Raw genomic sequence first — 24,602 nt, 5'->3', positions numbered from 1 at the left:
GCATCAAGGAATCTTGGTAAAACCAGTTAAATGGAAATAAGGGGAAAACTCTCCAATGGGTTACGTAGTATCTCACATAAAAGATAGTTATTGGATGTCCATGATCTCAGCTCCTCGGTATTGCTGCAAGAGTTCCTCAGAGTAGTATCCTAGTCTCAAGTATGTTCGGCTACTCCATTGATGTCCTTCCTTCCTTCCTTCCTTCCATCAGATCAGAAACAGGGGACCTCGTTGAAATGACTATGTACAATATTCATTTCCAATTGCAACTGGTTACAAAATGAAACAGTCCAAGCCGACATATAGCAAGATGAATGCAACATTCATGCATGCACCATTCAGGCATGGTGGCTGGCAAGTAGATTCACACCACATTAACACTTTGCCATGCCCATTTCCAATAGCAGGGGGTGGCGACCCAAAGGCCGGAAACCAGGGTTCCCCTCTCCTCCTCCTCCTCCTTCCTCCCTCCCCACCTGTGATAAAAGCAGTGGACATGCGAGAACGTTACACAATGTCCTTCAAATCAAACACCATGCTTAGAAATAAATTGTGAGTTCTTCTTGCCATTGCAACTACGTCTTGGGCTCCCTTTCCAACAGTACAACGACAGTCTTTCATTGGGACTGCAGAAGATCAAGAAGCATCACCACTTTCTTGAACATGTTAAAGCTGGGAAGTCAGTGTTGGCTTTGAAGTTCATGAATAATTTTATTTTACTTTGAATTTAATGTAACTTCAACCACTGGCCTCCAGATTCAACAAGCCATCCAGAAAACGTGCCAATCACCCACTGCTCTCTCTCTCTCTGCTACCCTGCCTCACACAAACAGGTCCTCTCTAGACTATGATAGCATTCCATTCCTGTGAACCAATTTCAGTAAACTGATTTATCTGCAAGTTGGAAACAAACAGTGAGTGGAACAAGAGAACCGATATAATAACAGGTCTTTTCACATTTGCAGTAAGTTGTAAAGAGCCAAAGCACCAGCAGAGGCAATGCAATTTCAGTAAGATGTTTATTTTTAACCACCCACAGCTTAAACACTTGGATCTTTGCCCATCCAGACATCTCAGCATCAATTATTCAGGTATTTTAAAATTTGAAGACTCTACAACAAGCATCCACAATCATAAGGCATGTTTGTTTTCACGGAGCCATCATTTGTTGGTATTTAAAGTTCTATGGGAGAATTTACATAGTTAGATTTCTGTAAATCAGTTCTTCCGTAACTGGGGAGCCTCTGTATTCAGAAATCCTGATGATTTGGCATATGGCTCACCAGGTGACATTTACCACACTCCCTTCCAACTCAGTACAACCCCGGTTCCCACACTCTTTTCTTACTCAGTCAGACCTTAGTTCCCATGTTCTCTTTCATCTTACTGAGGCCAAGTTCCTCAACTCCTTCCACATGTAAACAGAATAGGACTGTTTGTCGTGCCCCCTTCAAATATAGCAGGTTTACTGGAATATTTATTATAATACTGTGCAACATCCAAAAAAGTGAATTAAACGTGTGCAAGGTTTTAATAGTAATAAGATCTACCAATCTGGAAAATCTTCCAGTCTGACAGCATACATGATAGCAGACTGTTACTGTAATAGGGCAGATGACCAAAAACCAGATCAAAAAGGTAGGCTTTAAGTAGCAGCTTAACAAAATGAACAGAGATTTAGAGAAGGAATTCAGAATTTAGGGCCTCGTTTATTGAAGGCCTTGCTGCTAAAGGAGAAGTAATTAAATCCAAGAATATGCAAGAGGCCAGAATTGGAGGAGCAGAATCAGAGAGCTGTAGCTGTGATTAGAACAAAACAGTGAGGGGACATGTGGCAAATCTTTACATTACTTGAGGTTCATGGAGGGTAGAAGGAAGGCAGCCAGAAATGAGTCTGTCGGAATAGGTAAGACCAGAAAAAAAACTGTTTCAGCAGCCGCTAAGCTGAGGGATTGGTGATGTTACAGTGCAAGACATAGGCAGTCTTAGTGATTGTATTGATCTATGGTTTGAAGTGTTAAATATGACACCATGTTTGAGGACTGACCAGTTAAGTTTCAACCAACTCACAGGGAAAGGCATGGAGATAGTGAAGACTTAGGCTTTAGACTTCAAAATACACAGTTGAAGAAAATTTCCCTCCATCCATTGCTCTGTATCATTCAAGTCATCTGCTAATTCAATTGAAGAAACAAGGAACTGCAGATGCTGGTTTACAAAAAAAGACACAAAGTGCGAAAGAAAGTCAGTGGTCAGGCAGCATCTCTGGAGAGCATGGATAGATGGTGTTTTGGGTCGGGACCCTTTTTCAGACTCGACATTTCGGGTCGAGATCCTTTGTCACCGATCCATATTCTCTTGAGATGCTCCTGGCCCCTGAGTTACTCCAGTACTTTGTGTCTGTCAATTTAATTGTTATTTTCCGTGGTCATGAGAAGCCATTGGAGAGGCTAACTTTGCTAATAAGATTAGAACCTTGCCTTGCTCCCACCCCCAGACAATAATGAAGGTGTGGTCAATCACATCAAAGATTGCAGAAAAATTGAGAAAGATGATATGGAATGGATGATCCTTGTTACAATCATAAGATGGCAGTAGTACCTTTGAATGACAGGGCCCGCAACCTGCCTGAAAGTATTCAAACAAAGACTTTGAAGAAAGGGGAACAAATACTTTTTGCAACTGCTATTTGAGGAAGGGTTAGTGAGAACGCTTTATTTGTCACACAACTGATCGTAAGGCTGATCCGGAGGCTGCAACAGATCGTTCGATCAGCTGACAAGATCGTTGGCTGCAACCTTCCCCCTATTGACGAACTGTACACTGCAAGGGCCAGGAAGCGAGCGGGCAAGATCATCGCTGACCCCTCTCACCCTGGCCACAAAATCTTTGAAGCACTTCCCTCTGGAAGGTGACTCCGGACTGTCAAAGCAGCCACAGCCAGACATAAAAACAGCTTTTTTTCCACGAGTTGTGTTGTCATTTGTGAGCGGAGCACCAAGACACATTCCTTGTATATGCACATACTTGGCCAATAAACTTATTCATTCATTCATTCATTCATTCGTAAAGCTAAAAAGCATATACATATTGGAAATAGGTCAGGCAAGCATCTGTGGAGATAGAAACAATGTTAATGGTTCAGGTCGATGACGTTTCATCAGAACTGTTGACCATTTCCAGCATCTTCTATTTTCACTTTTCACCATACTGAACTTTAATTGACAAAATGCTTTACAGTCCTGAAGCTTACCTGGACATTGGCAAAGTCTACACGATTGAGGTCACTCAGCATCTGGTTAATTTGAGATGTGTTTTGCAGCACAGCTCGAGCAGCTTGAGCTAAATGATTGAGGGACGTATATCTACGCAGTGTCTGAGCAAAGGCACTTACAGCTCCAACCTTTCAGAAAACAGGTATAAATAGGAAATAAGTTATACTGATAAGGGTATTAAACGAAGACAGATTTTATTTGCACTTTAATAATTTTTTTCTACTCAGAGGTTCCTTGGTTCTGTCCAATAATACTATAAAACCCATTTTTATTGTGTGATCATTAATACCTGTGGTTGATGTTTTATTAAGTGCTCTTATGTTTTAGACATTAAAACCTAACTCTACATTTGCCACATTTTGTACAGCCCAAAGAACTTTAAAAACATATTGAGACTGCACCATCATTTTGAGCTCTGAAGCAAAGACAAGGCAAAATCAAAATTCAACAAGTGGATTGGAGTTCAAAACTTAGACATAAGCTAATCATGAACATAGATTAGAAAGACAATGAAAAAGTGGGTGGCATTGTAAGGTAGACAGGAACAAAATGTACAAAATGTTATGAAGTCTATACAAAAGGGTGGCGGTTGTATTTTCATGCATGTTAACACAATTTTTCGCATTCAGAACTTAAGATAGAGTGATTTGAGTTTTCTGCAAAAGGCAAAAAGCTGTTAATAGTGAGTCTAAGAAAGTGTAATTCTTTTTATATAGATAATTGGCATTTAAAGCATTATGCTGGTGTGCAGTGTACAATTCAATGCACCAAATCTGAGAAAGGTTATATTGGCCTTGCAAGTTGAGTGGTACAGATCCACCAAAACATTACCAGAATTACAAGAGATGACAAATGAAGTAAATTAGGTTTGTACCGCCTGGGATGTAGGTAGCTTAGGGATAAGCAACTAATAGGAAATTCATTGCATATCCAAATGTCAAGCATCGAATGATGTCCAAAAATAGATTGGATTAATGTCTCTAGTATTTATCAAACCACTATTTCTAATGAGCTCAAAAGTGACTCAGAACTGTCTACATATTTCAACTCTTTGGAATTGTAAATAATTTAGCTCATAACAATTTCTTTACACTCACCTTGGTGCGAACCATTTGCTGTGGTATATTGTTCATGGCATTTGTCAGCCATCCTTCAAGGCTTTTTGCAAAATTGCGAATGGCTTGGGTCAAGGCACCTAACAATGGCAAAGACGATTAAGACAAAGTTTTTTCCAGAATTGCAGTTTATCATTCACTTGCCTTCTTTATCTTAAATACTACAAAGCTTTACAATTTAACTCTGTAAGCATCAGTCGACAGATGAACAAAAAGTCTATTAACATTGACAATATTTTTCACCAGCCTATCTATGAATTGACATCACTTACCAATTGCATTGATAGCCATATTAAATTGACACTATTTTTTCATCAACCTATGCATGAAACAAGTTCATGCAATGATTTCACCAACAAGGAATAAAAAAATGAAGGCACTGAATAATAGTCCTTTTTCTAACTATGTAACTGAACTTCTCTTCACTTGGACTTGTCTTAATTTTGTTTGGATCGATGTTGCCTTTCACATTTACTTTCAGTTACATAGTTAGAAAAAGGACTATTGTTCAGTATCTTCAATATTGCCGTCACCCTAGCTTTATTCCACAGATACGATTGTTTGAGAAAATAAATTCTCTCATACCAATATTAAAAGTGATCCCCCTTAGTCTGAGACTATGCTCCCCATTGAACAGTATTCCACGAGGAGAAAAGGCTTGCGTATTTCAATAAGGTTGCCTCTCATTCTTCTACCTTCAATGAACACAGACCCAATTTGTTCAAACCTTTCTCATGAAACAGTCCTTCCCTGCCTGGATCATCTCAGTGGTCATATTATCAAATCTTTCCTTAACAAAGGGAACCAAAACTATTCACAGGACTTCAGATGTGGCCTAACTAATGTTTAACTAAAGTCTTGTACTATTGTGGCAAGATATTTTTGACTTTTCTACTCCAAACCCCTTGAAAGAAAAGGTAACATCTCTTTAGCAATTTCAGATTACTTGCTGCAACTTTCTATGTTTCATGTATGAGGGCCCTAAATCCCCTTAAGCTGCATTTTTCTGCATATTTTCTCCATTTACATTACACCTTTTTTCCTTTTCAAGTAAATAACTTTACATTTCCCACATAATTTTGCCAATGTTTTTGTCTATTAATGTAATCAATTAATATCTCACAGTAAATTATCTGTATCCTTCTCATAGCTTGCTTTCTCACAATTTTTAGTAAATTAGGCTACAGTACAAGACTTTGTTCTCTTAAATCACTAATATATATTGTAAACAGCTGCAGTCCCAGGGTCAACTGTTTCAGTAACCTCACTTATTTACTTGACCATGCTTTTAAAAAGAATCCCCAACAGTTTATTTTATTAATCTTGATTTCTCCCAGTTTACAATTTATGTTTTCTTTCATTTTAATGTAAGGAAAGCAGGATATTGTGTACTTGCTCCTACAGAGGCATAGCTCAGACAATTTAAAGATATGGGGGAAAAAAAAGTTTCAAGGCTGATTAGGTACACAAAATTAAGTGATCTAAATCAAGGGATACATCGCACATATGGAATAATGCAATCATTTATTGTTTGTTTAAAAAAAAAAGTTAGTTTTTTTTAATACATCTTGCAAATTAAGTTTTAAAGTTTAGAGAAGCCACTGGCAGGGGTACTTACTAGGAATAGGTCTGAGGACATCCGGAATCAGGATTTCCACCAGAGCCTGATACATTACATGATCGCAGGTACACATCCACTTGAGGACGGAATCATTCTTGCACAGAGCAATAAGCTTTGCCTTTGGAAGTCTACCTTCTATTTCATTCTCACTGCAGAACAGATATGGATTAAAACCAGTAATAATTAGGGCACCAGTGACAAATGATTATTTTTTTCTGTATTTGCATGATGAATTGCTATATTTCTAACACATACTGCAAAGACCAATTGGACGCAATGTAATATGGCCAAGGCATGTAGACAGATGCAAGTTTCTTTAGCAGATTGCCTTTTGCTATGGCTAAGCTATCAGCAATTCTGGCAGGTTAATTTGAAACTTGTGACAAAATATAGTTTGCATGGCGATTCATTTTAGACATACATCACGTGAAGCTTTTAACAAAAATATCAACATAGAGATTTAAAGTCAGAATGGTATTGCCATTGGTATTGAAAAATAAAATTCAAAGTAACTGAATTGTCTCAGCAGCATTGGACAGAGTATGTTGAAGATGGGAATGGTGGACAGATGACTGAGCGAAATATTGTGGGTACACATGTCTATTCCAACTTCCAATGCTCTGATCGTCTCTTACTATTTTTGTATCAAATTCTGCTGCTTTGCTACTCTTCATCTTCCATATTCATAACATTGAATTTATGACAGGAAAGGGGGGGGTAGCAGAGAGGGGGAATTTGTCCATAGGATTGCTCTTTGAACACTTCAATCATCTGATAGTAGTTGGATATAGACAATACAGAAAACAATACATATTGCATTAGCCATTCATGTCCGTTCGAATTATACAATAAACAATAAGGATCTCAGCAAGTCTAGCAGCTTCTGTGGAGGCAAAGGCTTAGTCCACGTTTCGGGTTGCGACTCTATCTCGTGTGAACTATCACACAAATAAATGTGATACTATATTCTGCATCTACAACACCAATCCTCAGACATTCAGAAGTTAGCAGATATAAATGATATGTCAAAAAGCACCATGGATGATACGCATGTGACTTACTGCTTTTCAAGGGAAAGTTTTGAGTTAAAAACAATGTAGCAGAGGATGTTTTGAATTTAAATTCTAAATGATAAAATATTCAATATTTATTGTGGATTCTCGGTGTTCAATTATTTCATGTATCAGATAATCAATATATTTTGCATATTATCATAAAAAAATGGTGAGTAATTGTATTCAGTGCACTGCTCTATCTCTAGGTTTTCTAAGCAGACAGAAACACATTTTAATTCAAGAATACAAGATTCATTTACTGAAATGGACAGTGATGCAGAATCCAAGAAATATCCATTTTCAGAAACAAAAAAACATTACAGCCAAAAAGATTTAATCATGTTCCTGTGTTTAATTAATGAATTGCCTATATTTCACATTTACTGCCAATACATTTATCTTCCTCCATTTGTCACACATCCTCCATGCTATAAGGCAGGATAAGGTAACCTACCTTATTTCAGAATGGAAAAGTACATGTTTCCATAAATAGCAAGTATTAGAATTTGATAGATGCATTCAACCATACTGGTTAGTACAGTGTGAAGTACAAAATTAGAACCGCTGTTGCAAAATATGTAGTTGTTGGTAAAGCATGATATCAACTCTTTCACATCTGTTATTCTTGGTACTATGGTATTCTTGGAGTCATTCCATGCTTCTTTGGTCTTTCACTTAAGTTCACTCCTGCCCTCCTCCTCCCCCACCCACAATCCAAAATATACGAGGTGACGAGAAGTGTGCATCAGATTTAAAACTTGTAGCCCTATTTGTGTGAGCTGTCCCTGGAGACATGACAGGTGCTGGCAGCTTGAATATGTCATTTAAAGGATGTCTTAAGTCCCATTCTATATAAAGCTCTGATGCCAATTTTCACATGAACCAAGTTTAATAAGACTGGTCAAGTTGGTAAAGTCAGAGAGAACAAAGTTGGAAACTTGCCTGGTTTGATTGATAGTAGTCCCATCTGTTGAAGAGGATGGACTATAGTGCCAGAATGTTTGCCATAGTTTTTCAATGAGGCTAAATTGAAGATTAACTACTACATCCAGTATCGCCTTTAAGACAACAAAAAAACTATCAGCAAAAAGGTACAGTGAAAAGGACTCAATACAAGTTTGTTAAAAAAAAAGAGTTTGCAAGGCTTCCTGTGCCTTTATGAGAATCTGGAATCTTTTAACAGGCTTAAAATAACTATATAGATTTAATTATTTCATGTGTAATATTTTAAAGCTGGGTTCACTGAGCTCAAAGTCAGAAATGCAAGTGAAATAGCAACATTCATAAACAGTATTAGTCACAGTTTGATTAAATAGGGTAATGTAATTTATGAATTTGGTTTAATCTAGTACTTCTGGCAAGGAGATTGTGGTCAGACACGAGTAAAAAAGTTTACTTTTGAGAGGGCTATATTAGGAATTGAAAAAATAATTACTGCTCATGTTCCATACCTCACAGTGCTCCCTATAGAGAATCTGTAGTGTTCTGATATCCTCAATAATGATGCCATCCAATAAGGGGCTATCTCCAACCTCAAGCTCTATAAATTCTGGAAGAGCACGAGAGGCATCTATCATAGGAATAAATTAAAAAACAGTATTTGTAAATACAGTTCATCAGATGAGATAAAACCTTTCTTGGTTTATTGAGATCTAGCGTCTTTTGAGCTTTGAAAGTAATTACTGATGTGTAGGTAAGTTAGGTAACCAACGAAGGTCAATGAAACTCATCATTTTTTTGGCGTGGTAGATTTATTTTGCTGTTTAGCAGTTTTTTGTTTCCCCAAAAGTTTTCCATCTTACTTACCCTCAAGATGTCTGAAACAGGGCCAGCATGTTTAAATGCAAGTTGTAAATCTAAGCAACCAATGTTGTTTGTTATGTTATATCATTGAATTATCTAACTATATTTGATATGCATTAAAATGCTAAAATCAGCAGTTGCTTCTGTCCCTAAACGCACCTGCTGGCCATTTACGATATTTGCGTCAGTCCCTTGCTGTAAATAAACAGCTGCCATATGTATCATCATTACCGTTAAAAGAAAAAACATCCCATAGGAACGCATCTTCACTTATACCATGCGATTCAACGGGAATATGGTTTTCCTTTATGGGAAATAATGATACGGTTTTCTTGAATTTGTGACAACTCATCTTCCCTAAGGGTCGCTCCAATCCCCGTCACCAGCAGACAAGCCAGGTGAAGTCAACGACCAGCACCAGAAACCGTGCCTGGCTGCTGCAAAACACTGACACCCTGGACAGTGCACTGGACTGAGCAGAGGCCACAGTCAAAGCAGAAACAGCTAGTTCCAATCTACCTACTCCTAAGCCCTCCTCTTTAAAAACCAAGGGAGTTCCAGCTAGAGGTGGAAGAAGGCAGGAGAGAAAGAAAGGAAGAGAGACAAAGTGGAAGACTCCCTAACTGTGCTTTTTTTTTGGAAGCATGGAGGAAGACGGAGCCGCCAGTGCAAGCCTGAGACTGCCAGAACCCCCTAGAGGCCAGAGTGAGCTGCTGAGATTCAACCCCTTTACTGTGTTGTACAACTCTCTGATTCTATGACATGAACTTGGAGACTGTAAATGTTAGTAAACGTAAAGTTTTAATTAAGTTAATCACCATAACTCACCAAGGAACTGTTGATGATGTTGACTTTGTGCTACAATGGTTTGTTCTGCAGAGTTTGGAACCTGTTGTCCACTTCCCGCAAAGCCATCCCCTATTCCATCCAATTTCTGCATCGGCTTATATCTGAGAAACAATATTGCCAACACTTTTCTGTTAAATGATATGAAAAATATAAAATTCCCTGGAATTCAACCTCAAAGAGAAAAAAAAGACAATAAATTTGAGTCTCAAACTGGAATAAATTTCACTTCTGGCTGAACAGTAACAACACAAACACATTGAAGAACACTGATGGGACTGAAGGCTGATAAATCCCCAGGGCCTGATGGTCTGCATCCCAGGGTACTTAAGGAAGTGGCTCTAGAAATCGTGGACTCATTGGTGATCATTTTCCAATGATCTATAGATTCAGGATCAGTTCCTGTGGATTGGAGGGTAGCTAATGTTATCCCACTTTTTAAGAAAGGAGGGAGAGAGAAAACGGGAAATTATAGACCAGTTAGTCTGACATCAGTGGTGGGGAAGATGCTGGAGTCAATTATAAAAGACAAAATTGCGGAGCATTTGGATAGCAGTAACAGGATCGTTCCGAGTCAGCATGGATTTATGAAGGGGAAATTATGCTTGACTAATCTTCTGAATTTTTTTGAGGATGTAACTAGGAAAATTGACAGGGGAGAGCCGGTGGATGTAGTGTACCTCGACTTTCAGAAAGCCTTCGACAAGGTCCCACATAGGAGATTAGTGGGCAAAATTAGAGCACATAGTATTGGGGGTAGGGTACTGACATGGATAGAAAATTGGTTGGCAGACAGAAAGCAAAGAGTGGGGATAAATGGGTCCCTTTCAGAATGGCAGGCAGTGACTAGTGGGGTACCGCAAGGCTCGGTGCTGGGACCGCAGCTATTTACAATATACATTAATGACTTGGATGAAGAGATTAAAAGTACCATTAGCAAATTTGCAGATGATACAAAGCTGGGTGGCATTGTGAACTATGAGGAAGATGCTATGAGGTTGCAGGGTGACTTGGACGGGTTGTGTGAGTGGGCGGATGCATGGCAGATGCAGTTTAATGTGGATAAGTGTGAGGTTATCCACTTGGGTGGTAAGAATAGGAAGGCAGATTATTATCTGAATGGTGTCGTTAGGAAAAGGGGACATACAATGAGATCTGGGTGTCCTAGTACATTAGTCACGGAAAGGAGGCATGCAGGAACAGCAGGCAGTGAAGAAAACCAATGGAATGTTGGCCTTCATAACAGGAGGAGTTGAGTATAGGAGAGAGAGCTAGATAGAGCTCTTAAGGATAGCGGAGTCAGGGGGTATGGGGAGAAGGCAGGAACGGGATACTGATTGAGAATGATCAGCCATGATCACATTGAATGGTGGTGCTGGCTCGAAGAGCTGAATGGCCTACTCCTGCACCTATTGTCTACTGTCTATAAAAAGTGTAAATACAGGGAAAGGCCTTTCAGCTGGTCAACGCCCAATCTTTTCATGCCATAGCCAGACTGACTTCCAAGTCAGCGGTGTTGTTATTACCGCCTTTTTCAAAGGTTATTTAAAAAATTTGGCAAGAGACATTTTTGGCATGGAGAAATTATTTTAAAATATGTTTTGTTTAACCATAAATTTTAATCAACACCTCCTTCTCTTTCATAGCTTAAGTTTCAATCACACCCAATACCATCTTCAATACATTATCTTAAATACATACATAGTTGGGTTCATGGGAAGATGGTCTTCAAACTGCAGAGCATCTTGGATAATGCAGCTCACCCCCTCCATGACACACTGGTCAACCTGAGGAGTTTCTTCAGCAAAAGTGGTTCCACTAAGATGCAGTACAGAATGCTACAGGAGATCCTTCTTCCCTATAGCTATCAAACTGTACAACTCCTCCTCCTTCTGTCATGGGGTAGACCAACTCCCCTCCCCAAATCTTTGCACATCCCCAATCTTTTGCACTCATCACTTTAATTTCATGTTTCATGTATCTTGTGTTTTATGACTGTTGCCAGATCAATTTCCCTCCTGGGATAAATAATAGACAATAGACAATAGACAATAGGTGCAGGAGTAGGCCATTCAGCCCTTCGAGCCAGCACCGCCATTCAATGCGATCATGGCTGATCACTCTCAATCAGTACCCCGTTCCTGCCTTCTCCCCATACCCCCTCACTCCGCTATCCTTAAGAGCTCTATCCAGCTCTCTCTTGAAAGCATCCAACAAACTGGCCTCCACTGCCTTCTGAGGCAGAGAATTCCACACCTTCACCACTCTCTGACTGAAAAAGTTCTTCCTCATCTCCATTCTAAATGGCCTACCCCTTATTCTTAAACTGTGGCCCCTTGTTCTGGACTCCCCCAACATTGGGAACATGTTTCCTGCCTCTAATGTGTCCAATCCCCTAATTATCTTATATGTTTCAATAAGATCCCCCCTCATCCTTCTAAATTCCAGTGTATACAATAATGTTCTATTGTATTGTATCCTATTGTACCTCAAAAAGATCTCCTATTAAAGAGATTATTTTCTACTTTGCAAAGTCTCACTTGTAACTGTAGGTTTACAATGATCAGGTAAAGAACTGAGTGGCTTTCACCTCTCCAGAAATGGTTTAGATTTGTAGATTGGTGAATTGCTGGTGATGGAAATAATAAAGGATTCAAGTAGAACTTTTGGATGGAAATGACATGAGTGCTCTCAAATAAACATTTTAATATTAACAGCCAACAGTTTGACTTGCTGCTGTGCAATTCAGTTCAAAATATTCTGCATTGAAAATGAAGAGCTTGTGGGGAAAAAGGCTGAGGTACATACACAAAATGATACACTAAAATAACATAAAGGCAGAGGAGGAGAAAGAAATATGGGAAGTGATAGGTGGGAATTTAATTTTACATTTGGCAAGAAAAATTAAACTGAAATGAAGATAAGTTAAAGGAGAAAAAAGGAAGAAGGAATAAAATATCAATTTTGAAGTCTGCCAAAAAACTAAAACACCCCAAATGATTCTACTTTGCAATAGCATTTTGTCCATGCCATAATATCAAGCAGCATTGAATGCAACACAATGGCCTATTTAAAGGTGATCAGAAGTTGTTTCTGAAAATAAAGGACAGGACCAGATACTTTTCCCACAAAGCTAATGCAAGAACTGGACATAATCTTTGGCAACTTTTAGATATTCACATTTAGTTGTACATTTGCTCCACACCCAAAATTAATGTTTACCCACAGTTAACAATGAGAACCAGCATCTTGTCAGCAAATTCTGGTCTCATTTTATTTAGTCACATAATCGTAAAAATGGTGAGGGTAATGAGAAGGTAAATAGATTTCATGTTTCACAGGATAGCAGAGGTGGAGGCAAGACACTGGTGCTTGTATTAGTGGTTTTCCAAAATGATTACCTCTGTTTTTGATGCATGGGTTGCTGCCTCATAGCCATGTACTGCATATCCTCCTGCAAGCGATTTAGTGGGGAATCTGGTTTGATCCGGATGCCGTAATAGTGATATTTGGAGTTTCCTCTAAGACAGAAAAATTGCTTTAAATTTAAATAAATAATTAGTGCAAGTAACAGAACAACAGAAAGAAAGCCGGCAAGTAACTAACCTTGTGCCTAGCCGCCTTGTGCGCAGACCCATGAAAATGGAGCGAATAAGTTTCCCAAAAGAAGCTGCATTCACCGGGTCAAGCTTCTGTTCCTGACAGTGACGCAAGTAGTGGTTGTACAGAGTACTTCGAGGAAGGCTGACACCTTCTGCTGTTTCATAATTGTCCAATAACCACTGAAGCTAGAAGTAGACATAAAAACAGTATTTGTTTTTTTTTCTTTTGGTTATGTGTAATAAATATAGCTTATATACGCTAGCCATACTCTGAGGGCATGTGGGTGAAGGGGAAGTACAGGATGCATTCCATGTTCCTCAGATGTCTCTCTGTAATTTATTCTATAACCCAAAAGTAGGCGATGTTGCAGAAAACAGCAAGGGGGCTTTGGAGTTGGAATTTAGTTGTAACTTGGGGTGAGGCATGGTTGGTAAGCAGAAATCTAATCTCTTATGGTTTTGAGGTGCACTCCTAATGTTCACATTTCACTAGTTTACCTACCTTCTGGAACTCTCCGGTAATCTATTGGTCTGTGAGCAAATTAATCTGTGGCTCAGTGGGAGTGCAGCTTGGTGTGCTGGGTGATTGTGCTCTTTTGGGCATGGACAAGAATGTTATATTCTTTGGCAGAGGGATCCTTGTGACTCCATTTGTTGCATTTAATTATGCAAATTTTAGAAAATTCACATTTGTTCTTAAAGAAAGGAAATAATTTAAAATTATTATTCGCTAGGACTGAACGATTCAGTGATAGAGTCTGTTTAAAAAAAAAGAGTTGCAAATTCATTAGGACTGGAAGTTTGGAAGATTCAATTATTTATTTGCCAGTGCAAAAATCTGCAAAAGATTGGGTGCATCAGATGCTGTTGGCAGAATTTTCAGCAATATAAAAGTTGAAACGTGAGAAACTATTTTAATGACCTGCCCAGTCCACTGCACTGAAGGTGCGGTATAATTCCAATATATTTCTCCTCTCACCTTATAGTAGATTCAGTAAAGCTTCCTGCCAGAAGGTCCAATTTAACCAACTAGGAAGCATCTGTGCATTGTGTGCCACTCTAACCTGAAATTGGCGAAAACTGCTAGCAAGAAGCTTTCTGTTTTCTTTTACAATTTAAGGGTCCCCTTTGGCCATTGGAAATAGTTCTGATCCCACAAGGATTCTTGATCTCTCCTGCTACCCCTTGCCCAAACACCCCCACCACCAAGCATCTAACCCACATTGCCAATTTTACCAATCCCTAAATTCCCTATTCTTAATTTTCAACAGAGCCAACAAAAATGGTCTGAGACAAGTCTGATCTCACCTCTCACCTCGATCCCACTTTTCACCCACTCTGATTTCTGCGAGCTGATATTATCTCTGCTACTCCAAGAAAACGTTAATGACACAATGTAGTCAAATAATGGCTAGATGTTAACATTTCCCATGTGTCATGGTTTGGGGTGGCCTGATGAATTACAGTATAGGCATTTCCTATACATCTAATTACTGCCATGAATTAAAATAGGGACTCAAGGATTTTTTTTATTGTGCTTGCAGTCTTGCTTAATGAAAATTCTAAATAATACTGCATATTAGCAACTTGTGCAACATACAAGTTGTTTAAAGTAGACATACAAGCTTTATGTGTAGGAAGGAACTGCAGATGCTGGTTTAAACCAAAGATAGACACAAAAGGCTGGAGGAACTCAGCATTCTTCAGAAGGGTCTCGAACCTAAATGTCACCCATTCCTTCTCTCCAGAGATGCTGCCTGTCCCGCTGAGTTACTCCAGCATTTTGTGTCTATCTTCACAAAGAAAATTTAGTTGGATTGTACACGAAAATCCTCTTGCTTTAACAAGGCATTCAAGGACATGCGTGAAATCTTCTGCAAAATTCAAGAATCCTCAGTCCTGTCTATGCAATTTCATTCTTAACACTGAATTAATTGATTAAATTATGATAATTTAATAATTCCCTGTTAGATGTCGGGTAACATCAACATCTGCAATACTCTTGCAGTCCTTTTATAGACCAATGTTACCTAAGAAAGACAATTTGTAGAAATGTATTACCTACAAACTTTTTACAGAAATAATAATCAGTTAGACCAATTTCCATTTGTTATTCAAATGTGTAAGACGTGATTTAAATAACTTGGAAACATTGGAAGAAAGTAGCAAATGACTTGTTTCCCGATTGTCTTTGGTGTAACTATTTCTTGGTTTCTAATCCTGCATTCTATTGGAAGGATCTAACTTAGCTAAGAAAGTAAAACTATGTAACAGCAGGCAGTTGATAAGTTTCTCAACACTATTTTAAACAGTCCACTGTTTACTATTACGATGAGAACTTAAAATGATTGATCAACTGGTCCAAGAGAGAACGGTGAAAGGGAGTTCCTGGTAAGGTCGAGTGTCCAATGTGCATTTGAAATTTTACCTGAACACTTTAGAAAGTGGAAGAGACCAAATTATCAATATTGCCATAAGAATCGGAAGTAGATTCTACTTCGGAAATAGGCACAAAATAATTATGGTGTATTATATAAATATCTGAATACATTGAAGAAAGTGGTCAATAGACCACTTTCTTTAATGTTAAGGGAATAAAGGGATATGGGAATAGCGCAACAAGGAAGTGACATGGAGGTAAAATAACAACCATTATATGGAATGGCTGAGCAGGCACAAGAAGTGGCTTCAATTTTTTATATTCGCTTGTATGTGTGTTCCTAATTCAGCATGTCCACAAATTATATTTATTTTATAAAACCTTAATATTTGATTAAACATTGTAATAAATACAACAGGGCAGATTACCTGAGTTAATCCTCACCATTGGATGTATGGTCCGTGTAGTAATGGAACATGGAAAGGACATCAAGATGTCAGCCATCATTACGGCCACAGGAAAAAAATACACTTGTGCATTTTGGAGCGTGTTTCTTGGTGGTGATTTTAAAAGCAAATCATTCTATGTTTGCTGCATCCTTATCAGGTCTCCAATTAAAATTAAATCTGAGAACTTATGGTGCGAGCAAGTAGAGCAACTAATTGCAAATGAATTGCAATGTTGCAGTATGAAAAAATCCTGGACTTTAGTTTCCACTATCCTCCCTATAATTTTCGTCCAGCCCTCCTGGTGTGAAAAATGAATTCTTAATCCAATCCAATTGTTATCTTTTAATAGTTTTCACTTGGGTGGTCTCTTTCTTTATCATCGCTGGTACCTTTGGAATGTCCTGAGATTGCAAATGCCTGGATAGGAAACCTTCTTTTCTTTCTTAACTCTAATGTTCCACCTTCACAAATGCTCTAAATTTTCAGCTTATCTTTAATTGAGGCCATCTGTTAAATTCTCATTGTCTTTTCAAACTCACAACTTCACCTGTCTCTTAATTTCAAGTTTGGTTTCGAACCAAAGTATAACATATTCCATTCTCTGCTTTTTCTCCCCAATCAGTTCCTTCCTATCAATACAACATATCACATGCTCCTAATGCTTTCTTGACTTGACAACTTGAACTCCTATGCCCCATGTAAGTTAGCACTATAATCAACCTAGCTCAATAAAAAGTATTTATTAAAACAGCTCAAGAAAGAAACCTTCAATCCCAACAATTCCCTTATGATTTTTCTATTCTCTAAAAATGTTGAGTTAATTTTGAGATTTCCTGATTACCTATAAAATTTTATTTAAGTACCTTAAAAATGATTTCCATACAACTACTTTACAACGTCACGAATAATATTGATGAGACACCTAAAATACCATGGCACTCATTTCATAATCTTTCCACCACCTTTAACCATTCCATATGCTTTTGTCTTTCTTCAGCAATCTGCCAGTGCTGCCTCTTAACTTGTTTTGGCCATGCCTCTCCGGGGATTAACCATTTCAATTATATCTACCACTACATTTATATTCAACATACTAGTACAGATGCACCTGCAGTCTCTTCCTCTTCATCATCTGCATGTTTGCCTGAATTACATAATTTGTACATTTGGGCAAATGGTACACATATATTGGTGGTCATCTCTATTACATCTTTGCCTCCTCCATTAAACTGAAAGCAAATCTAACTATAACCATCCACTTTAGCTACTGTAGTCACTTACTTGCCTCTGTTCTAGACTATATTAGGGCCTGGTTGTTAGATCAGGCTTGCAGAAGATGCAGAATATAAGCAACTATTTGACCCTAAGCTCACTTTGTTCCCACAACTCCACCATTACCAAGACAGCTTTCTTCCAAGCATCCATTTCCACTTTCTTCAAAGTATCAGCTTGGCTCAGTGGTAGCATCCCTGCCTGAGTTAGAAAAGAAAAAAAAAAGTAAACAATTGTATTTATATAGCATTGTTCATGACCTCAGGACATTTCAATGCACTTTACAGCCAATAGCATAATTATTTGAAGTGCAGTCACTGTTGTAATATAAGAAATGCAGTAGCCAATTTGCACAAATTTGCAATGTTTGACAACCTGCAATGTGATCATCTGTATTAAAGATATTGACGGAGAGATAAATATTGGACAGTGCACGCACTACTTCCCTTGACCTAACTTGTTTCAATTGTTTATAGGTTCAAGGCTTCAGACATGGATCTGAACACCTGAATGTAGGTTGAGATAGATGGCACTATTGGAGGTCATGATCTTAAATTAAATTGAGAAACCTATTTATGTGTTCATATGGATGCAAAAGCACAATTGGTATATGACTTTAAGTAATGTTGCCAGTACCTTGGCTAACATTCATCCCTCAGCCAATACTATCAAAATAAATTGTTTGGTCATTCCTTTTGTGGGTCTTTGTGGGATTTTATTGTGATCAAATGTGTCAAACAACAGTGATTACTCTTCAAAAGGTAATTAATTGGCTGTTAAGTACCCTTGAGTTTTGAGGAAATCACAGCTGCTATATAAACACATGGTTTTTTTCCCATCATTATAATATTGCCTCCTTCCACTGATAATACCTAGACCATGCCTTTAATAGCTTTTAGTTCAGCCACAATAACATTTTCTTACCTGGAGTTTGTGTGGCTATTTTGCACAAGGTTCAACACTTAGAAATCACTGTAGCCCATTTCCTCACCTGCACTACATCAGCATTGTCTTTACTACTTCCTGTCTCATGGAATTGTCATCAAAATCCTTATACTTGGTTTTAGATCCCACTATCGACTCACACAACCCTAATTTAGTAAACTCTTCCTGCCTCGGGTCATCCTCAGCACCTCTCTGTGTGTTAACATCAAATGAACATCTTCTTTGGACCCATGGATCCACTGTATTTGCTACTTATTCAACTCTCTCACTGCCGCTCTCTTGAACTTGCTTCCCAGTTTTTCTTCTCCTTGTATCTTTCTCTAGCCGTTCAAAACTCCTCTCTTTTTCACGTGTATTTTGTTCCCCAACTGAGTTTTTCTAGTTACCCCTTTGGAATCAGATATTTTGAACCCATTATTGTACATTGTTTGAAACATTTTTCTGCAGATGAAGAATAGAATTGCAAGTAGTTGTTAAGCTAGAAGCTAGTAAGGTTTAGTAGCAGTAAATTGTGAAACTGAAAATATATATTATAAACCACTGAACAAATGGTCAATATAATTCAGACTAAATCCCAATTTGCTAACTTTCCATCACATCTGATTATAAATACAACTTTCTTAGAAAATCTTGCATGTAGTTTTAAAAGTGATCAGATAATATGCGTAGACTTTGCAGCTTTTCAGAAATTCACACAGGATCCTCCCTATGATATCATAGAGGATATCGGGTATTCCTGTGAAGGTGTGCAGCACACATCTCTATGTCATTTGCCCATTTTCTTTTTGTGCAAACAGCTCTTTCACACCAAAGCAAGCCTTGACTGGAGAGTTGAGGCATGGTTTGGCATGTTAGAAAGGGACCAAGCTTACCTGGTCTGCTGCTGGAGAGTTCCAGACTTCAGTCTTCTCGCAGATAGGTTTGATTTTAAGTATTTCCCATGGTGTTCACTTCCACCCACCACTCAGACCCTGACTGTAGGTTGTGCATCACTTCACCCCCAGTTTAATTGATATGACCTCCAATGCCCCATACTCCATGCCAATTTTTTCCCATCCCCCTCCTTCATCTGCACCACCACCCCTTTGGTCCTGGTGACCTGCAACCAGCCGGATTTCCTCCAGTAGCTATGCACAATAGAATTTGGCTGCTGAGAACTTTTGCACAAAATGACCCCTGTGTTATGTCATTTTAAGGTAATATTTTTAGATCAATCTGTAATGTTCAGATCTGCAGCCTAAAAAAAGGATTTATTTTCTTCCCTTTCATCCATATAAATTAATTCTTCATTATTAACATCCACAACATATCTGACTTGACCGTTTATTTAATTTGCAATTTTTTCCCAAATCTCGAGTGGAAGAGAATCTTTACCCTCCATTTAATTCAGAATCATGTTTGACAACCCTGGTGTCTACCCTTCTCTCTGCTCGGTCATGGCCTCCTCCAGGCTTCCAAAAATGGATCTCAACATTATTTAATTGCAAGAGCACATAACTTTATGTAAAATGGATAAAACTCCAAGGAAATATAACTAGGAAAATTTTATCACTTCAAGTGTGAAGGTAAATGAGGATCAACATTAAATACCACCTTACAACAACCATGGCACTGGCCTTGCATGCTCAAGCAGTGGTCACCTACCACCAGCCTCCATCAATCAGAACTGCTATCTAACATTTATATACTCCAACATATGCTCATTTGTCACTGCAAAAACACATGCCACATTGCATAACTTACACATCTTCCTTGCCATTCATGAAACCAAGTGCATCACACAAATACAGTGCAAGATTTTCACTAACTGTAAAGAAAGTAAATAATACAGTGCCATCCACAATGTTTGGTACCAAGACACATCATTTATTTATTTACCTCTGTACTCCACAATTTAAGATTTGTAATAGAAAAAAAATCACATGTGGTTAAAGTGAACATTGTCAGATTTCATTAAAGGGTATTATTATACATTTTAGTTTCACCATGTAGAAATTACAGCTGTGTTTATACATAGTTCCCCCATTTCAGGGTACCATAATGTTTGGGACACATGGCTTCACAGGTGTTTGTAATTACTCAGGTGTGTTTAATGCCTCTTTAATGCAGGTATAAGAGAGCTCTCAGCACCAAGTCTTTCTATCACCTTTGGAAATTTTTATTGCTGTTTATCAACATGAGGACCAAAGTTGTGCCAATGAAAGTCAAAGAAGCCATTATGAGACTGAGAAACAAGAATAAAACTGTTGGAGACATCAGCCAAACCTCAGGCCTACCAAAATCGAATGTTTGGAACATCATTAAGAAGAAATAAGAGCACTGGTGAGCTTACTAATCGCAAAGGGACTAGCAGGCCAAGGAAGACCTCCACAGCTGATGACAGAAGAATTCTCTCTATAATAAAGAAAAATTGCCAAACACCTGTCCGACAGATCAGAAACACTCTTCATGAGTCAGTTGTGGATTTGTTAATGATCACTGTCCGCAGAAGACTTCATGAACAGAAATACTAAGGCTACACTGCAAGATGCAAACCACTGGTTAGCCGCAAAAATAGGATGACCAGGTTACAGTTTGCCAAGAAGAACTTAAAAGAGCAACCACAGTTTTGGAAAAAGGTCTTGTGGACAGACGAGACAAAGATTAACATATCAGAATGATGGCAAGAGCAAAGTATGGAGGAGAGAAGGAACTGCCCAAGATCCAAAGCATACCACCTCATCTGTGAAACACGGTGGTGGGGGTGTTATGGCCTGGGCATGTATGGCTGCTGAAGGTACTGGCTCACTTATCTTCATTGATGATACAACTGCTGATGGTGGTATCATTATGAGTTCTGAAGTGTATAGACACATCCTATCTGCTCAGGTTCAAACAAATGCCTCAAAACACATTGGCCAACGGTTCATTCTACAGCAAGACAATGATCCGAAACATACTGCTAAAGCAACAAAGGAGTTTTTCAAAGCTAAAAAATGGTCAATTCTTGAGTGGCCAAGTCAATCACTCGATCTGAACCCAATTGAGCATGCCTTTTATATGCTGAAGAGAAAACTGAAGGGGACTAGGCCCCAAAACAAGCATAAGCTAAAGATGGCTGCAATACAGGCCTGGCAGAACATCATCAGAGAAGACACCCAGCAACTGGTAATGTCAATGAATTCAAGCAGTCATTGCATGCAAAGGATATGCAATAAAATACTAAACATGACTACTTTCATTTACATTACATTGCTGTGTCCCAAACATTATGGTGCCCTGAAATGGGAGGACTATGTATAAACACTGCTGTAATTTCTGCATGGTTAAACCAATCTTTATTAAAATCTGACAACGTGCACTTTAATTACGTGATTTTTTTCTATTACAAACCTCAAATTGTGGAGTACAGAGGCAAATAAATATATGATGGTTCTTTGTCCCGCACATTATGGAGAGCACTGTATAAAGGCACCTATTTATTCATGAAGGTGTTAAATGTTTATCCAGAGTGCACAGAAGCACGCAGAGCAAGCACAACATAGTCAATTACCATGCAAAAATGCTGACACGGTGACTATTTCAATGCACAATGTTAATGCCCTCTTAATCTCCTACAGCTGAACATATTTAGAAACAGTAACGAATCACCCACAATAGTTCTATTTCAAGGATCATCTAGGACTTAAAGGCTTGTTGCTAAGGGTTCTTTTTCTAGCTGTTATGATTGGCAGATCTGATGGATGTGCTATTCCCTAAGGTTTGCTGGTACAGGTTCATTTGCAGAAAGGTCTTCTGCAGCTATGCCCTTCACCTTTAACAGCTTTAGTTTGAACTACCCACTCATGATAAAGAAATACCTATGTGTCCTCAACCATTGAACAGAAAATAAAGTGAGCGCCGAATATTAAAATATTGAAATAAGTGATTGACTCTGTAGGTCCGTTGACTGCATTGCAATCTTTAGGAATGGGTTATTCATGCAACGCAAGATATTTTGTTTTGGGAACTGTCAGATTTAGCCTCTAAATGGGCTTTGCCCAACCTCCCACACTACCATTTGCCCATCTTGCAATTCCCTCGGCTACGTCTCCAGCAGAGATGTCACTGTAATGCTGAGCCCTCCACTGAAATCTCTTGGAACAAATGCTGGCAGGATGCTGTAACCTTTTTAACAGCTTGTAAATCTTTGCTTTTCTTGGCTTTATCCACCCTTCTTGAGATATGTAAAAATGAACTGAGTTGCTTTCCCAGGGATTTATTTCTATTGTTTCTTGAAAACAGGACATCAATTGTTAGTAATAAATGGTTTATATTACTTCATAGAGAGAGAGCAGATAACGAGCACTTCAGTTATTTGCCCCACTATGGGTGTATTGTCAAGTGCAAAAGAACATCACCAAAGCCACAAAATTGCAGCCGTTTTCTGTTTAGGCCGAGTTAGTATCAGGAACATTAAACCCCAGCATATCTCTCACTCTACCATTAACATCAGGCCAAGAGATCAGCACTGGGTCAATGAGAAATGTGGAAGAACATGCTGAGACCAATGCCAGGTGAACTTAAGAATGACTTGGGGAAACTACAACACAAGACTAATGTGTGCTAAAGAGAGTACGATAGATGGATATAAGCGATCCAGTCAAAATGCTTATGTCCTGCCACATCGATGCTTGATAGCTGTGGGCAATAAAAAGGTGATAGGAGGAGGAAACTGAGAACAGCTGAATCAACAAGGGCAGTTACAGCAGGTGCTGAAGACAAGGTTCTGCAACCACATTCTGCCAGAAGTGGTGAGTAGATGATGCAGCTTGGGTTCTTCCTGAGACCTCACCATCATAGTCTTCATTCCATGTGATATCTTGATGAAACACTCTGGATATAACAAAGGCAATGGGAATAACAATATCCCTGTGGTAGCAGAAGTCCAGAACTAGTGGTCCTCCGAGTCAAACTGCTTCAGGTTTCAACACTGGCGTCTACTGGTATCTATACACTGTAAATGGCTTGATTGTAATTATGTATTGTCTTCCTGCTGACTGGAAAGCACGCAACAAAAGCTTTTCACTGTACCTCGGAACGCGTGACAATAAACGAAACTAAACCAAACTGACTTCCTGACTTTTGCAATAATGCCCAGATATATCCTGTTATCATAAACTAGGAAAATTCAATCCAATTTATTACCACACAGTTTAACCTCAATGAGTACTAAATAAAGGCACCTTCAACAGTGCTTTTATGCATCTCAAATCAAGATAACTAAATCACTGATACCCATAGTGGGTTTCATTAGTACCATTCAGCTTATTTACCATCGTATTCTAAACATGGACCAAAGGGCTAAATTCCAGAAGCAAAGAAAGTGTTATGGCCTTGCCATCTCGGCAGCATTTAATTGAGTGTGGGCTTAAGAAACCTTGGAAAAGTTGAAGTCAATAGACATCAAGGGGAAAACAAACTAATGGAAGGAGTTATATCTTGCATAAAGTAAGTTGGTGGAGTTGTTGGAAATCTATTATCTTCGCCCAAGGATAATATTACAGGTGTTTTTCAAGTATTTCTAACTGCAAATGCAATACTATTTTTTCATATAAGATGAAGACGTGTGGGCTGATGATTTCGCAATGTTGAATTCCATCCTCAGAAAAGAAAGCAGTTCAAGCATAGCATCCAAGCATGGACCAAAACGTGGCATGAATCACTCGTGCCACAAAAACGCCGGGGAAGAAACAATTCCAAAAAGAGAAAGTTTAATCACTTTCCTTTGATTTTCAGTTACTTTACTGTTGTTGAGTATTCACAAACAACATCTTGGGAGAGTCAACATTAACCAGAAACTCAGCTGGAACATCCATGTAAATACAATGGCTAAAAGAGCAGAATCAGAGGCTGGTTATCCTCTGGTGAGTGACATACACTGACAACGTAAAATGTTCCATCATTTACAATTTTCAAGTAAGGAATACTGTCAATTTACCTGGACTAATGTAGATCCAACGATAAACTTGACAAAATTCAGGAAGAGCAACCCACAAGATTAACAGTCCATTCACCACCCTAATCATTCATTCCCCCCATCATTGCCTGGTGACTGCAGCAGAAGGCATTCACAAAATGAACTCTTGTTAGTTGCATGAGGTGTTCTGATGGGACCTCTCATAACTGTAATCTTGACCACTAAGAAGGGCTGCATTGTCTGAAGAGTTGAAAATAGAATTGAAGATTCCACATGAGTGTGCGTGTATGGGGAGACCACC

At 38.6% G+C, this 24,602-nt stretch overlaps 1 protein-coding gene across 1 annotated transcript in view; it reads right to left on the bottom strand.

The window, feature by feature from the left end:
* The window catches only part of rfx3 (regulatory factor X, 3 (influences HLA class II expression)), a 205,048-nt gene that overhangs the window by 22,620 nt on the left and 157,826 nt on the right, over window positions 1-24,602 (bottom strand). Inside the window, exons 7-14 of the mRNA XM_078396064.1 lie at window positions 13,322-13,503; window positions 13,117-13,236; window positions 9,698-9,819; window positions 8,518-8,636; window positions 7,993-8,124; window positions 6,009-6,156; window positions 4,373-4,470; window positions 3,254-3,403 (exon numbers count right to left, since the gene is read on the bottom strand). Coding sequence (XP_078252190.1) covers window positions 3,254-3,403; window positions 4,373-4,470; window positions 6,009-6,156; window positions 7,993-8,124; window positions 8,518-8,636; window positions 9,698-9,819; window positions 13,117-13,236; window positions 13,322-13,503 — 1,071 coding nt within the window. The remainder of the gene's footprint in view (window positions 1-3,253; window positions 3,404-4,372; window positions 4,471-6,008; window positions 6,157-7,992; window positions 8,125-8,517; window positions 8,637-9,697; window positions 9,820-13,116; window positions 13,237-13,321; window positions 13,504-24,602) is intronic.

The sequence above is a fragment of the Rhinoraja longicauda genome, chromosome 3, assembly GCF_053455715.1.
Source record: "Rhinoraja longicauda isolate Sanriku21f chromosome 3, sRhiLon1.1, whole genome shotgun sequence".
Lineage (NCBI taxonomy): Eukaryota > Metazoa > Chordata > Chondrichthyes > Rajiformes > Arhynchobatidae > Rhinoraja > Rhinoraja longicauda.
The sequence above is the reverse complement of the archived record's forward strand: the minus strand, read 5'-3'. Positions and strand labels throughout refer to the sequence as shown.